The sequence below is a fragment of the Athene noctua genome, chromosome 1 (assembly GCF_965140245.1).
Source record: "Athene noctua chromosome 1, bAthNoc1.hap1.1, whole genome shotgun sequence".
Taxonomy (NCBI): Eukaryota; Metazoa; Chordata; class Aves; order Strigiformes; family Strigidae; genus Athene; species Athene noctua.
The window spans coordinates 218,682,096-218,699,431 of NC_134037.1; the positions used below are offsets into that span (position 1 = coordinate 218,682,096).

The following is a 17,336-nucleotide window of genomic DNA, read 5'->3' on the forward strand; positions in this document are numbered from 1 at the left end:
TTCTAAGCCAGATCAGCGAGAAACAAAACGTGTAGCTTTTGATAGTGAAGAATAGGATCCATCACTGAATGTTGCTGATCACTTTTTATTTACAGTTGGTGACCTTTATTCAATACAAATATTTTCAGTAGATCTTGAATGACATATAAATAAGAGGACTATGAAAGCTTTTCAAGTAAATATAAGAATATTTCATTCCTAAAAAAGCAAGCAAACAAAAAAATCAGAAAGAAACCTCTCACTCATTTTCCCCCTGAATATGTGGAAATAGGAATAAAGTTTAGGACAGAAGTGTAAGAGCACGAGTGCTGGAAGTATGCTGGTTTACACATTTCAGGTTTTTAATTGGTCTAATTGTGCTTCCTCACCAAAGCTCCAGACTTAGTCTTGTTACAGTGACCTCTGATTTAAAAATATTTTCCAGTGGTCCTCTTGAATTAAGGGATGAGGTGATGGTTATGTATACAGGTATATGAGAATCATTTAAGTCTGTCACAAGGTCGGTTGTCATCTCTTGTGTGGAAGAAGATGGGTATGCTCATCTTTATTTGCATTTTTCTGCAAATATAAAGTGTGAATTTCAATACTACTTCTGGGAAGAAGTAGTTGTCATTAATAGCTATATCATCAATGACCTAGTTGAATGTTACTATATTTTCGGCCAAGAGCAGTTAACTCATCTCTGAAACACCTTCCAAGTCAAAGTAGGGGACCTGTATATGTGCTGTTATATGTACTGTATATGTGCTGGTATATGTACACATACCTGTATATGTGCTGTTCAGCAGCACCATGCTAAGTAGTAACTTCAGAAATTTTAGTTGCTTATGCTGAAGATTTCGGTTTTTATCTTGAAATGAGTCATAGCAGATTAGATTATGTGTGCTATGATAGAATTGTAACCAGTAAATTTTATTTTAGAATCAGTTATTAGTGTTGCTTCACTCAAAAACCAATTTTATTTTAGTGACAAACTAGATCCTCAAAATTAACAGTAGAAAAAAGTGTTTCAGTTTGAGATAAAAAATCTATTATTTTAAAAAAGTAAGAGTTTCTTAATATCGGTTATATTTCTTTGCTCTTTTCATTGCAACAAGTAGTTACAGTGTATTCAGATGACCAGTTTTGCTGCTTTTCTGTGACAGTGGTAGAGAGCTACTTCACTGAGCTGCTTCTTTCTGCTTCTAGTTTAATGGCTGTGACAAGAGCAGTGAAGAAGGCTCAAAATCAATTCCACATTTTTGAGTCTGATCTATGAACTTTTGAGAAATAAAGCCAGCTGTATTCATCACGGTTTCTATGCTAAATCATAATAATTCAACATATTACTGGTGGATGTTTCTCAGCATTTCACTGTCTCTCTTGTTCTTGTGAGAAGTGAAGGAGCTGATGAGCCGTATGAAGAAATGTTGTTTTTCAAGCTGGTTTAGGGCTTCATGGTCGTAGTGGGAGGCGAGTGCAGAAGTAGTTACACTTTATTGTTTTCTGTGGTAATGAAGTTTTGTATGTTAGAATGTTCAGGACATGGTTAGATTATTTTTACTTTCCTATGAAACACCATTTTTTTTAGTCTTGGGGACATTAAGTTATGCCTTAATGGATTACAGAATTCCCTGGGCCACATTGTACAATTAATGTAATGAACCAAAGACTACCATTTACTGAGGGAGCTAATCTTGAAATCTGTTCCTGTGACTACTTGAAGTCATAGCTTAGAAGTTATCAAATATTTCAGTTTGTTGCTTCAAGATAATTCTGTTACTTTCAGAAGGCTGTGAAAATAACTTTTTTAACAAACCGTATTTAACTAATAAGCTAAAACATACAGAAATAGCTCAATATGGTGATAATAAATGGTTTTGTGCTTCACTGATATTTCACTGCTTCTCTTTATCAGCCTATGATGTAAAAACATTTAGATGATCTTTAGTGAGATACAAATTTGGTGTGTAACCAAGGCTTAGCTTTTAATGCCCTTACAGAAAGGGAAAATTACTTTCCATCAATCTTATTCTACTTGGAACAACAAAAGAACCCACAGGAGACTGATTAATTTTAGTCAAAGCTGCTGTGTTTTGAAACAATATTATCTGAGGTTGCCTATATTTGGGCAATTTTTGATTTTTCTGTAGTGTAGTAGATTCAGTTAATTCAGTAATTTGTTTTACTGTGCTAAGGCTGAATATCATATAAATCTGTTTAACATCTGCCCAAACTGCTATGAGCTTGGAATCAGTTTGGCAGTAACACTATTCTCTGTTCATTGCTGAACATATGCCTAAATATACAGCAGAACTATCCATTCAAATGCAGTATTCTTCATTAAATATTAGTGCAGCTTATTTCTATAGTTTCATTTGTTTTGATGCTTTCAGAGCCTGGAAATTATGTTTGTTTCAATGTTCTTTAAACAAACCACAGCCAATCAAAAAAAAACCCTTTTTTACTTGAAAGAATATCAAACCCACACATGACTTTCTGTTTCAAGATAAAACTGTATGTTTTTCGTCCTTAATGACCAGCAGGTATGGTTCTGTGAAATTACATTGTTGTACTTGAGTTTGTGATTACTGTCTGAAAGAGGTGCTGATTGTTAATAAAACTGATTTTTAAAGTAGAAATATTTATATTTCCCTTACAGTTTTAGAACTCAGATTTGCAATAGACTCAATGAGAACAGTTCCAGTTTGTATTTACTGTTTTACCTTACATGTATATATACAGAAATTAATCTTTTGCATTTAACAGTATATACAAAGTGAAGTATTCAGAAAGGAGAAGGTGTCAAGATTATCATAAATCATACTTCCATCTCACTCTCTATCACCCCCAAATTGCCCTGCATACTTGTATTGCATAGCCTGCACCTCCTTTTCCTCTGTAAAAAGCACTAATAATTTTTTTGATTTGTACAATTTGAGTGTCAGTAGAAAAGAGCTTTAAGAACACTGGAAGGAAGCATGTATCCTATTTTTATTTGCAGTGTTTTGAACAAAGCAAACTGCAATTAACTTCAGTGCCTGCACAGCACAGTGACATTCTCCATAAATATTTCTGCCATAATAATTAATTGCTACTGTAGTCTGAAAAATGCAGTTTTAAAGAACATGCATCTTAACTATTATTCCTGCCTCATAAGAACACTAAGTTTAGTTTCACTTAAGGCTGTAGAGGTGGGACATTATCTCAGTATAATGTTTTCTACTTTTAGTGAAACTGAAACTAAGCATTTGTCCCCAGTTTCTTTTTCTGAAATATTTTTCTTTAAAATTTACCACCTGTTGACCTATTAGATAGCTTTTTCTGTATTAGGGTTTTGCCTCCCTATTTTATTATTTAAAAAACCAAACACCAAAAAGTAGCATTTTTTCTCCTACAAGTATTCAAGAAGCCAAAAATAAGTTTTTAGAACAGAAAGGACCATCCAACCTAGGACTTCCCTGTGCAACCTTAATTTATACTGCTTGTGTATGTTCCGCATGATACAGTTTTCAGATGTGTGGTTGTGTACTATTTTTTAGGTAGCCTGCTACATTCAGTGCACTGGTGTAGAAGTCACCATTTGAGATCATCGATTTCAATCTTCTGTAATCACAGGTTGCAAATAGTGTTTGTTTATGGAAAGGTACTAGAAGAAATCAAAATATGTGCAATATAAATTCAAAACAAGTAGTAAACTCTTTGATAGTTCTGCCTGAGTGCTTAAATGGCCAAGAATGCAGAAGCACACAAGTGCTTGTAGGATGATATTAATTGTGTAAGTTTTCCTGTAGTCCACTGCATTATTTAATAAATTCTACTTCACTAGAAAATGAAATTATTTCTGTGGATAAGTATTTTTTTCCTTTATGCTTTTAATTCACTGCCAGAAAGTCCATTTTGAAAGGCCTAGATCCTGCAGGACCAAGAAAGAAAAGCTAATCTTGATGTTTCCTAGGCTAAGGATGTTTAACCTCACAACTTAGCTATGGGAAAACATTCCGTAAAAAATAAAGGAAGAGAGTGAATGTCATTTTGCATTGTATAGCAACTAATTTAAAACAGCAGCATTGCAGTCTACTAGTGACTCTCCTTTCCTCATCTCTGTGACTTGAGCTACTAAAATAGCTGAGAATAGTAATAATTTGTTATTCCCCATGTAGATCTATTTTGGAGGCTTCTTAAAGAGTTTTTCAAATAATACTCTGCAGGCATTTTTTAATAAAATAAAGGAAGTGTCTAATACACAGCTAAATTGTTCCATCAGAATAATTCATAATACCTAAACTCTGGTCCCTTTGTACAAGGCAACCTCAGATGTAAGCAGAGAGCAGATGCTGTCTGTATGAAGTGCTCTAAGTGTTTCGTTTCCTGTGGTGTTATTTTGGAGGGAGAGAAGGTGCTTTACATCTAGCCAACACATGACTGAACGTGCAGGCATCAAAGTGTAGATAAAAATGTAGATATTTCCTATCACGATAAAATCATGTTACAGAGTTAGCACTCATAAAAAGCCAAAGAGGATGACAGACTCGTATTACATGGATCGGCTGCAAATGATTATAAAATGAAGATATATTGCATTTACCTTTATTTTGAATTCAGGATCTTTACGTGCTGGGTGGGAATGTAGGGCATATAGGAATATCCAGAAACAAAGATAAATCCTACTTTGGTCAGAAGGTTAGATACTGTTACAGAATTGTCATTTTGACTAGGGGAGTGTAATTCAGACAAGTGGCTTGGCAGCTAAAGGCAGCCGTGTGCTAGCACCATGCTGGAGTTGACAGCCTTTTATGCTTCCTAAACATTCTCTGTCTCCCAGATCTCCTGTAGTTCTTTTAATCAACCTCATGTACTTAACTTCCTTCTGTCCTCCTGAAATTCTCTTTAATTTTTACCTTCTTTGCTCTTAGCGTTAAACTTGCCAAGGCAACCTTCAGGGCTGTGTCTGAACGCATTTTCTAGAACTTCAGAATTTTTCACCGAAGTTATCTAGAGATCACTTCTGTTTGATCACCCACAAATACCTCAGATCCACATACTTCAAGCTGCACTCGTTTCAGTCTTTGCCTCCCTTTCTGCAGCTTTTCTGATCCAAGTTTCACTTTTGTCGTATCGTCCTGTCCAATTCTGTATTTTTTGGGCTTTTCATTCCATTAGGAACTTCCCAGTAAGCAAGTCCCATTACTTGTTTCTTTTTCCTTTTTTCCCCACCTTGTTTTCTCCTTCATCCAGCTTTCCTCTGTATCTTTGTCCTTCAAATATTTTTAGCATTCATAATCTGCTTGTCGTTTGTCTCTCTCCTCTTTCTTGCCTTTTCCTGTTCTGCCTCAGTATACTCCTCAGTGTCTGCCCTCCAACTTGGAAAGAGGGGAAGCGTGGTATTTTTTTTTATGTGAGTCTAAACGATGGGAAGAAGGATATTAAACACAGCAAGTGGCCTGGCAGAAAATAATCTTCACCAAAAATATATCTATTAATAGAAACTTCAATTGAAAGGAGTTTGTGAAAATTGGGAGCAATAGCAAGAAAATTAAAGGAAGAATCTACAAGATGAAGGCAAAGTAGAAGCAAATGATGATCCTTGATCATCAGAAGGGGTTCTTAATTAACAAGGGGGACCTATTCTGGTATAAAGACAGTCCAGATAAGTACAGTAGAACCAAAATTAAAAATCAATGCTGTGTATAGAAAGATACATGATTAATGAGGTTGTGGGCCATTATATCAGCTAACACATGTATGAATCTCAAAGTTAGGGGGAAAGACGATAGTGGATTTTTAAAATATTTTACATTTTCTTTTTTAAGTTAATGCTAAAATTTGGGAACTTCTGTGTGTGAGGAGAAGTTTCTTCATCTGAAGGTTCTAAAGCTAGGTAGTTTTGGCCTAACTTCCACTTAAATTTCTTTCTATGTTTACTATTAGTGAAGGAACTGGTGGATTGGATCTGACAGCAGGAAACGTGAGACAGTGAGCATTTATGAAGTTACCTACTTTAATTTTTTAATAAAGTTCAGCTAAAGAAGTAGAGTAACAATGATTTTGGGGAAGGAGGAGGAATACTTGTTTTCAAAGTTTCACATAAGCTGTTTATAACATGACAACATGACATAAAGCCTGATTTTGGGGGGTGGGGTGGGGGGGTGGTTTTTTTTAAAGTTCATGTAAGTACTGGGTCTGGGAAGCCATGGAATGGCAAGAGTGGCATTTGGCAGAATTTGCTGCTCCTGATTCATGGTTTGCATTGAATGTGAGACCTCTGGAAGAAGAAGATGCCTGCAAAGAAATTCTTGGTGGCATGCTTAACCTTTAAAATAGAGGAAAACCACAGATTTAATCAGACTCAATTAAACTTCATGTAGCACTGCTTGGGTCTAGATTTTAAAAAGTAGTCTGGAGAAAGTTCTAAATAACTATACCATTGCTTTCATCAAATACAAATCTTCTTTTGAAGATCTTTACATAGATGGGAAATGTTTAAAAAATAAATGTATTTCAAACTTAGTAAGTAGATAAGAAAAAAAATGGTATGATTTGAGTAATTTTCATCATGAAACAGGTAGTTTTGGGTAGCTCTTTTCTTTGAGTGATATATCTACATTTTAAATATGGTAATTACAAACAGTTGTATGGTTATGTTTTTTTTAAATTTAGCGTTGATATGATACTGTTTAAAATTAGTATTTTGAATGTAATACTGTAGGATGCAAGGCATGATAATTAATCTCTTTAACTGTTAAAGACAGTAATGGATATTTGCTATCAAATTTTACTCCAGTGTAAGTCTGTTGTATTTCCGCTGCTTGAAGTACAGTTGCGTACTTACAAAGTCCGGTAAAACTGTGGGATATTTACTGTTTCTTTACAGAATATTTTGGTCTTACTATCAAGAAATGGAAACTTATTTTTATTTAGGGCCTTTTGAATTTAGGAAAACAAGATTATATTATTTTTTTTCCATTGCTTTTAATTTGAATTTTGTTTAACACACTGTTTCCATTTTGTGAGTTCTTCTATGCATGTGCAAAATGTTTCTCCTCAGGCCCCCTTGTATTTCCTGGTCCTATTTTTATGAACCATCGAGAACAGGCTCTAGCCAGAATCAGACCCCATCCAGCACAGCTAAAGCATAAACGGGACAAGCACAAAGGTATTTGGTCTTCCTTATTGACTAGGGTGGAAATAAGCCCATCCTCCCAGTCACTTCTTCCATGCACTGAATCTGTCTTTTCAAAGAACTGCACACAATGGGTTCTGCCTTTCTTCTTGTTAGTAACTTGTTACCTGAGGAGAAAGAAAATGCATTTAAATGTTGACTTTTTTTTAAAAGTGTAAATGTTTGGTATTCTGCATCATTTTTGTTTTTCTTTCCTTTTTTTTTTTTTTTTTTTCATGAAATATGCATTGTCTTTGTCTTTCTGTGTGTCTTTCCTCATTTCTAATGCTATCTTGTTCCTAAGATTCTTTATTTTTACTGTAGGAAACTTTAACACCTTCTGGTGACTGAGACTGCTGCATTGCATTTGCATTGTTTTTTGAACTGTGTATTGTATATCTGGGGTGATTGCTTTAACATCAATTCCAGACTTGTTAATTCTAGCATAAATTTTTTAATAATTCTGTTATCTTTTAACAAGTCTTTTTTTTGAGAAATCAAATATTTATAATAATTTAAACAGCAATTTATTTTTTTTTTACTAGCCTTGAATGGGGAGAATACAAGTCAAAGTGCAGGTTTTATGCCACAATATTCTTGAGTTAAATGTTTTGCAGAATGTAAGTAAGGAGGTGTCTTTGATATTTCTGATGTTTGGAAAGCCAGTTCATTATACCTTGAATTTGTAAATGTGTAATTTGTTCAGATATAAAATGATTTTTTTTTTAGGAAGAGTTATTACTAAAAATTTCGAGGGAATTCTTAAAAGATGAGCTGTATTAGTTCTCATCATAGTTTGTATATATCTGTATATAGGTGTGTCTGTACATATGTATTTATATATAAAGGATAAGTATGTAAAATGGAGATTAACAGATCTGATCAAATTAAGTAGAAAGCTCCTAAAATATTGAAGGCCCGTAATGCTTCAATTATTTTTTAAAGGATAGCTAAATATGAAAAGAATTGTTAGAATGACATTTCAGTTGAATTAATGGAAGTTAGTGATAGTATTTGGCATGTATGCAAATAAAGTGTATGACAGTTTGAAGCCTTTTGGTATATGATTGAAGCCTTTTGGGATATGTGTGTGGATCATAGGCCTACCTAGTTACGAACGTACTGGATCATTAAATCATGCTAAGTTTATGTTATGAAAATAAAAGCAGAATCTGGTCCTTTGTGTAACACATATTCAATCTGTTTGGAAAACATATCGTATGAGCTTTAAATCTTGATGGATTAAATAGAATATTATAATCTCCCTGAGAGAGACTGGATGCTGAAAGACAAAATATAAATGCTGTCATTTGAGTAACAATTTGCTTGAGTGACCAATATTCTTGAGCTGGATACTACTGCTAGTTGTACTGCTTGCAAGCCCTTGACCTCATAGGTGAGTGCATAAAGGAGTATGCTCATCCCACCTACATCTGTACTTTCTCAGCATGTGTTAGTAGTTGGAGCTCACTTCAGCTCAAGTATCTCCTTACAAGAGGTATATTCATTAGTGTTGGTTTGAGATTTACATTGCTTCTTGGAGTTGTAAGAACAATGCAAAGGGGTCTGTATTGTGCTAAAAGATATTGTCAGATATGCTCTGTAGAAATGAACATTTGTCCTTGAGGAAGGCCGTATACAAGGAAACGTTCAGTTTCTCTTATTTCTTTGTGTCTCATGCTAAACACATAAGGAAGATTATAACATCTTGTCCTGGTTTCGACCAGGATGTAGTTAATTTTCACTGGAGTATTTCATGCCATGTGATGTCGTGCCCAGGTGGGTGGGCTCGCTCTCCAGCTCTCTCTCTGCTGGTCGGTTGGGCAGTATTGGTGCTGGGGGAAGGGGGGTGGTCACCATGCTCGGTAAGCCACTGCTGCATTTTACCCTTTTTCTTTCTGAACTCACTATTGTTACTGTTGTTCTCTTGTTATATTTAGTAATTTTTAAATTTTTATTCAACCACAAATTCTCTTCTTTTGTCCCTCCCCTATCTTACCAGAGTGGGGAGGGGGAAGTGAATGGCCGGCCACATGCCGTCTGGCTGCCGGCTGAGTTCAAACCTCCACACATCTTTACAGGTAAACTTGGAGACCCCCCCTCTGCCTCAGAAGATTGCTTTTCAAAAGACAGCCATAAATTCCACTAGAAATTAGAAATGCCCCTTAACTTCTGGAAGAGCTTCTAAGGGAAAAAGAAAAACTGATGGGGAGTGGGTTGTTATCAAAGTAATGGGGAAGGTGGGAGTCATGGAAAAAACAAGTATACCTGATCTTAAAGAACATGCTTCTTGTTATACAGAGAATGTAAAAGCAATAATCAAGCAACCTGAGGCAAGGATGTTGACTTCAGTGAAAGGACACTGTAACATTGAAATCAGCATGTTCTTTTGTCCTACTTCTGAATGTGATGCTTTCCAAACCATCACTCTTACTTCAGGTGTTTCTCATAAAGTAGTCTTGTAACTCCTCACACAAACCAGACCTTCAAGATCTTCAGGCAAGGAAAATTTATTTCGACTGGTAGCACTGATGAGGCCAGTACTAAACTTGCTGGTACCTGTTCATGCTTCTTTGTTTGCTGCTGCGGAACTTCTCTTGATAATGATAGTTAAACTTGAATGTGTACTGCTGATTCAAGACTGACAAATATGGCCTAATTAAAAAAGTATATTGGATAGGTGCTTGTGCATATTATCAAACCTACATATTTTTCACTTGTGGAATTCTGTTGAATTGTCCAGTTGAAAACTCCTTCAACTTCATCAAAATACCCATTTTCTGGAAAGCTTGCCACTGCTATCTGTTCATTTCCCATTTATAGGGTCTGTGTGTCAAGATTCTTGTTATTACAAAAAATGCATATTAAGCATAATTATAATCTTTCTGATCAATGTCTGTGTCTCCATCACAGATAGAGATAGAAAGGAGTAGGTATCATCTTCTTGGTATTCGTGGAGTTCTTTGACACTAAGAAGCAGCATGATCTTGTGCTTCATCGTCATTCTTTAATGAGGTAGCGAGTTCCCAGTCTGCAACTCCAATCCCTGTGGACTTTATCACCAGGGATCTGAGTGAAAAAGACTAATGAAAATCTGTAGAATTTTCTCAACTGTAGAAATGAACTGAGTAGTAGTTAAAAACAAAGTGAATTCCTTGAGTCAGTTGGTTTGTATTCATATAGCATAGAAAAATAAGTATATAGTGATGATGGATGTACTTTGCCCTTCCTCAGTGTTGTGGTTTTACTTGCATGCAGGTCAGATAATGAAATACATTATTTGGCATGTAGATTTGTTCCTGCATTTACTTTTTGGCTGAGCTGAACAGGTAAACCACTACTGGTACAAAAATTCAGGACACAGATATTACTGAGCTTGTAACTAGAATGCTAATTTATTATCACGTTAGTGTGTTATGCACTTGTGATTCTGCATATCAAATTTCCCTATAAGCTCAAGTAAGTCTGTAGCAACTTCTCAAGCATCCAGTGGATAATTTTTTTCTGCCCTCATAGGATGGATGATTTTCATAACCAGAGGTAAGTTTCACAGAATCATCTAAGTTGGAAAAGACCTTGAAGATCATCCAGTCCAACCATTAACCTAACACTGACAGTTCCCAACTACACCATATCCCTAAGTGTTATTGTCGACCTTACTCTTAAACACCTCTAGATATGGGGACTCCACCACCTCCCTGGGCAGCCCATTCCAATGCCCAACAACCCGTTCTGTGAAGAAATGCTTCCTAATATCCAGTCTAAACCTTCCCTGGTGCAACTTGAGGCTATTTCCTCTTGTTCTGTGGCTTGCTACTTGGTTAAAGAGACTCATCCCCAGCTCTCTGCAACCTCCTTTCAGGGAGCTGTAGAGGGCGATGAGGTCTCCCCTCAGCCTCCTCTTCTCCAGACTAAACCCCCCCAGTTCCCTCAGCCGCTCCTCGTACGACCTGTGCTCCAGACCCTGCACCAGCTTCGTTGCCCTTCTCTGGACACGCTCGAGTCATTCAATGTCTTTTGTGTAGTGAGGGGCCCAAAACTGAACACAGGAATCGAGGGGCGGCCTCACCAGTGCTGAGGACAGGGGTAAGATCCCTTCCCTGTCCCTGCTGGCCACGCTATTGCTGACACAAGCCAGGATGCCATTGGCCTTCTTGGCCCCCTGGGCACACTGCTAGCTCCTGTTCAGCCGGCTGTCAATCACCTCCCCAGGTCCCTCTCTGACTGGCAGCTCTCCAGCCACTCCTCCCCAAGCCTGTAGCGCTGCTGGGGGTTGTTGTGGCCCAAGGGCAGCCCCCGGCATTTGGCCTTATGGAAACTCCTCCAGTTGGCCTCAGCCCATGGCTCCAGCCTGTCCAGGTCTCTCTGCAGAGCCTCCCTACCCTCGAGCAGATCAACACTCCCACCCAGCTTGGGGTCACCTGCAAACTGACTGAGGGTGCACTCGATCCCCTCGTCTAGATCATCAATAAAGATGTTAAACAGGAGTGGACCCAACACCGAGCCTTGGGGGACACCACTCGTGACCAGCTGCCAACCAGATCTAACTCCATTCACCACAACTCTTCGGGCCTAACCATCCATCTGGCTTTTTACCCAGCAAAGCGTGTGCCCATCCAAGCCTTGAGCAGCCAATTTTGACAGGAGAATGTTGTGGGAAATGATGTCAAAGGTCTTACTGAAGTCAAGGTAGACAACATCCCTCTGCATTGTAGCTATAACAGTGGTTACATATACTTCAGCTCAAGCCTGTTGTGGACAGCCAAGAAGCTGCAGTCACAGGCTGATTTGTTTAAGTAACATATGTAAAGCCTATAGTTGGTATTAAGGCATTCAGAATGTGCTGTGAAAGTTTAACATCACAGATACTAACTAGTAACTTGGCTGATATGCTTTATTTGGATAATCACTGCTGAACTGAACAAAGATTTGTTGGCAAATGATGTGGTCTAAAGAGATGGTTATTCTAAGATTTTTTTTGTGTCCAGTCATCCCCATTGAAGCTTTTCAGCTGTGGAGAGAAAAGCATTTAACATCTTTAAAAGTGTTTTTACCCTATTCGAAGAAGGTCAGTGAGAAATGAAATTTCATCACCGTTACTGCAGCTGGGAAACGCTAACAAAATGTTTTTCTTCGGGTCTGGGCCAATGATCTGAGATGCGATTCTGTAGCAATGTTGGGGGTTTTTTTTTGCTAGCAGAACTTTCATTTATAGCTTAGGACTTCACTTGTGATTGGGACTGAATAATCTTTTTCTTTGTTCCTGGAAAGCAACTTTTTTTTTTTGTGGTGGTAATATCAGCCAAGAAAATTTTTGAGCCTGTTTCAGAGAGGGAGAAATTTTCTTCAGGAGTTGAGAATTTCCTAAGGAAAATAAGGGGAGGCAGGGGGGATGTTTGTTGGTTGTATTTCAAATTATATCGCTTTCCTTCCCCAACTGTATAAGACAGCCAAGATGAAAACCCATCAGCGGGAAGTTGTTGATGGAGCCTCAGTGTCAACAGCAGGAAGCCCTCTGGAGTATTTCCATGGTTCTTTCTTCTGTCTGAAGATCCTGTTCAGTGGTAGACCAGTTGAATAACAGTGGAAGCACTGACTTGCTCTGCTCAGAAGGTTCCATTCATTTAACCAGAAGAGTCTCTGCTTCAGTAGTATTTCTGTGCTTCCCTTATAGGAGCAGTTGTTTTGATACTGTTTCTAATGAAATGAGTATGTGCACAACTGTTTGAAGAAAAGCAAGCATGTCTCCATAGTTACAGTTCCTTGAGACGTGCAAATAAACTTTCTGCATCCACCTTTCACATACCTAAATAAATTTTCACAAAAAATTGCTGAAGACGTCAGTTCTCAACTATTTACTAGTAGTTGTTGAAGCACTTAAGAGCAGTATGTTTTGCCTAGGATGAGGCAGGAAATGCACAATTACCTGTTCAGATATCTGCTGATCACTTGATATGCCACTATTACATGACCAGAATACAACTTATGCTAAATGTTGTTAGCATGACTGTGCATAGGTGACATGGTTGCTGTGTGTCTAGTTTGTTTCATTGCAGGAAGTGCATGCAGCCTTGACATACACTGGATATGTTTGTGCATTCCTGACAGGGGGAGACCTTACATTTGCTTACATTTTTCATTACAGTCATTAATGATGGAGAGAGGAGGGGAGATGGGCTACAGGTAGACTTCCAGAGCAAGTAACTTTTTTCTGCTTCTGTCCAAAAAGCTTGGGTGAAAGAGGGAAGCAGTTAGCAGGGTGCTTGATGAATAAATGATTTTGGTGGCAACATTAGCCTGTAGAACCATCTCTTGATTACTTTAGCATGTAGAGTTTAATGCAAAAATAGGCATAAAAATTCCAAAAGTACTGTATTTGAGGAATAGCCAAATTGTTAACTAAAATATTAGAAGCCTGTTAAGACAGAAATACATGACTAGGAGAAAAAAAATCTCTTTTTTCAGGTTTTTTTTTTTTGTTGTTAAGTAGTTGTTCTGTCTGTTTGTATTTGTTTTGTTAATACAAAAAAAGCTGCAGACAGATCTCCAGAAATATTTCTTGTAGTGTGTGTGCAGTCTGGTAGTAGAAAACTGATGCTGTTGAAGAAACTTCAAAATTTCCATGGCAGTTCTGAGAGCCAGACTATTGCTTTGTCATTTGTTCATTTCACACATATCCAACATCTGTCATAGGTGTAATACTTTTTGATGATGGGCACCCACACTTTCAAAGGGATATTTTACCTGTACTATTAAACCTGATTCTTCAAAAGCATTACTTAATACCTATATGTATTGTTCTTTTACAGATGTAAACTGTGTGGAGATTCATATAACATCTGTACCTAGCACTAGAAAAGAGATTTATTTTCAGAACAGGAGGATTTTTTAAAAACTGTAATAAAAGTATTTTTTTGTAATAAAAGTACTGAAATTACTGCATCAGCAGTTTCCATGCAATAAAAATGAAAGAAAGTTTGAGCAATATGAATAAAACCAGAATTATATTTTAAAAGATTCGCAAGTCTTTAAGTGGTACACTGCACAGAGTGAATAATGAAGTCTCAGAGTTTAGACTTCCCATAATGAAGTTTAGAAAAACATGTAAAAATTATAAATGCAGGTATAAATTAGCACCTTGAATACTTTGAGCAGCAATTGTTTCGCTGTAGCAATTTTGTTAACAAAGCAATAATCAGTCAGAATGTGGGATCTCCTTTGTGCAGTTATTTTTCACTTCATGTATTCTCTCTCATTTCTCTATGCTAGAGGCAGTGTGACTAAAGTCATATATGAAATTTTCCACTGTGGAAATGCACTTTCTTTAGAACTTTCATTATCTGCTTTCTACACAGGTATAGATGCTTTAATGGCGATGAGCATGTTGTCTGTTTCTCTGTCATGTTGTTTTCCTGCTCGTGTTATGAATCCACCTTCCTTCGTTGACCCTGTGACCATATAGCTTAATTACAGTGTAATTGTTAGATGACATAAACATTCTGATTTCTGGAGAAGATAGTGGCTTTCAGGAAGTTTATAAATAACATATTTATCGCTTCAGTGCTTTTATCTGATGTGAGGGCAGTTTGACTTTGGGAACCAATAGTGCACTTCACACCTACAAAAGGAAATCACAGAAACAGCGTGTAAAAATGCATAAAAAATGGACAGGGAACAGACATGCTGGTAGTGAGTATGTCGGTGTTGTTAGAAATGAGCTGCATTGTTACTTATGTGAAACAAGGGCTATATGGCCAAGTTGGAGTCAAGTAAAATCTTTAACAAGTAGCAATTGAAAAAAGCAGACCAAGCAATGCTTATTGACTTTAACTACAGTAATGTCTCTTCCCTTCATAATGCTATTTTATTGAAGAATGAAAGTGATTATTAAGCAAAACTTCTGAAGTTGTTTGAATTTACTGTTTTGCTGGTCAACTTTGTCTGCATTTTGTAAGTTTCTGCTTTAGAGGATATGATATTTTCCAGTGTGTAACTTTGTTGTTTAGAAGTAGAGTTTCTGTCATCTTTCACATCTACTTTGATGCCACATTTTGAGCTGCCTCTTACTGTTTTGCAAGTTCTTTCTCCTACATTACAAGTGGCGGGGTGGGGAGTTGCTGTTCTTGTTCATTCTTTAATAGAACTCTTTTAGAAGACATGAGATATAATTCTAAATTTTGTTTATAGATGGAAGTGGAGAAAGAGGTGAGAAGGATGCAAGCAAAATCACAACCTATCCACCAGGGGCTGTCCGCTTTGACTGTGAGCTGCGAGCTGTGCAAGTCAGTTGTGGATTTCACCATTCAGGTAAAACCACATATATCAATGTTAATTATTGCATAGAATTTTTGTTGGTTTTCTTTTAATGCCATCATGTGTTTTCACAGCTCTGTGTTTAATTTTTAATAAGGATGTACGTGGTAGTGTTAAAGGTTGAAAAGGTTGCAGTATCATTTTGTAGCCTACTACGCTGTCCTTCAACAGTGAAAAGTATTATAAGTATCATAGTGAGTCACATCAGAGCTTTTAAGCAATTTTGAGCCATTTGAAGATATCTGCATGGCACAGCTCTAGCCTTCCATGGAGGTGCTAGCTATGATTGGTTGTGGAATCCTGTATAGATCTCTTAATGTTTCAGTAGGGATTGTTAACTGTGTTGCTCAGAAAAGCTAACCAGCAGCGGTGCAGTGTCATGTTAATATGTGCCTATGCCAGAAAAATATCCTCTTTTTTTGTTTTGCAGTGGTTTTGATGGAGAATGGTGATGTTTACACATTTGGATATGGACAGCATGGGCAACTTGGACATGGTGATGTTAATTCCAGGTGAGCTGGTAATTAAAGGACATGATTGTGTATTGCTGTACTGCTGCACAAAAGGTGGCTAAATTTCTGTTTCTCTGTACCTTCTAAGTGTGAAAGCTCACACATTGTCCAAATAAAGTTGATAAGCTCTTGTTCTGCACTTATTCCCCATAAACCCCTGTATATGCATACACTAACAGTACTGTTGTACCATATAAGTAATTTCTTTAATATGTGAAAGCTTCTGTGCATAGTTATTAATTTGATAATTGAGTTTGAAATGCTTCTGTCTTTTCAATTCTCCCTATATATATGAGATAATGACATTGATATCTAATTAAGATTTCATTATTTCTGTAAAGTACTACATATGCAATAATTCACATAGAAACCTAGATTAACCTGTATCTATTACACCATTGACAGTAGTTCAGTTATGATAAAAATCTCATTTTTGTTTAATATTAATCTCCAAACTTAAGTCACTAAGCTTGGGTCTCAGCCGTATTTTGTAGACACTTATTTTGTATGTCAGCATGAGAATGATGTGTGCTTTCTTTGCGGTCGGTGGAAATAGAGAAGTCAACAGAATTTGGAGTGTTATTTGACTAACCACCCACTACTTATCTACTTTAGATATGCTCAGTAGCTCTGTAAACTTTATGGGCTAGATCTCCCTTGACTACTGCGAGAACATAGATAATTAAATATAGGTGTTTAATACAAAGCTCAATCTCACCCTAAGTATCTCATCCTTAGTATCTTACCTACTTACTAAAGTAAAAAATCAGTGTCCTGCAATAAAAGGAAATGTAATAGTGTTGTTCTTTGGGCATGTACACATACAATATAACACATAAGACAGGAGATTTTGAATAGTAGGAGTTGTTGAGGCTTTGTGTATTTCCAGTAATGCCCAATATCCTTATGTAAAAGGCAAACAGAGTGGAGCATCCGTGATGTGTCTTCAGTTCTGTCATTTCTCTTGTAGCAGTGAGATGAGAATTACTGAACATCTGTCCTCCTAATCTCTTTGGAGACTTCCAAATCATTTCCTTAATCAAGTTTCTGAAGAAATCTTCATCATCTTAAAACTTTCATTGGATTCACTAAACAAAAGAGGGAGGGGGAAGGAAGAAAGAACGTTTACTGGAAGCGTACTTTGTATTGACTGCTGTGCCTAATGGTAGTCTCTAAACTGTTACCCCTGCTCAGTTTGCATTGGACTTGTGAATGCAGTCTGTTTCTGCCTATGGTAAAGCCATATCATAGATAAGTACTCTGTTTTTCATTCCTGGAAATTCTTGGATAGTTGTTCCAAGCTCCAGCTGCTTTAGCTGGCAGTTCAAGTCACTACTAGATTAAGGCCTGTTTCTGTCTTAAAGACTGAA

The 17,336-nt window shown here is 36.9% G+C and overlaps 1 protein-coding gene across 16 annotated transcripts in view; it reads left to right on the forward strand.

Moving 5' to 3' along the window:
- MYCBP2 (MYC binding protein 2) overlaps positions 1 to 17,336 on the forward strand; it is a 205,505-nt gene that overhangs the window by 67,300 nt on the left and 120,869 nt on the right. For 14 of the 16 annotated variants that reach the window (XM_074911767.1, XM_074911899.1, XM_074911776.1 and 11 more), the window contains 3 exons: positions 7,028 to 7,135; positions 15,329 to 15,448; positions 15,885 to 15,966. In XM_074911767.1, coding sequence (XP_074767868.1) covers positions 7,028 to 7,135; positions 15,329 to 15,448; positions 15,885 to 15,966 — 310 coding nt within the window. Of the gene's footprint in view, positions 1 to 7,027; positions 7,136 to 15,328; positions 15,449 to 15,884; positions 15,967 to 17,336 lie in introns of those variants that run through there. The other 2 variants (XM_074911823.1, XM_074911909.1) reach the window with 1 other exon arrangement.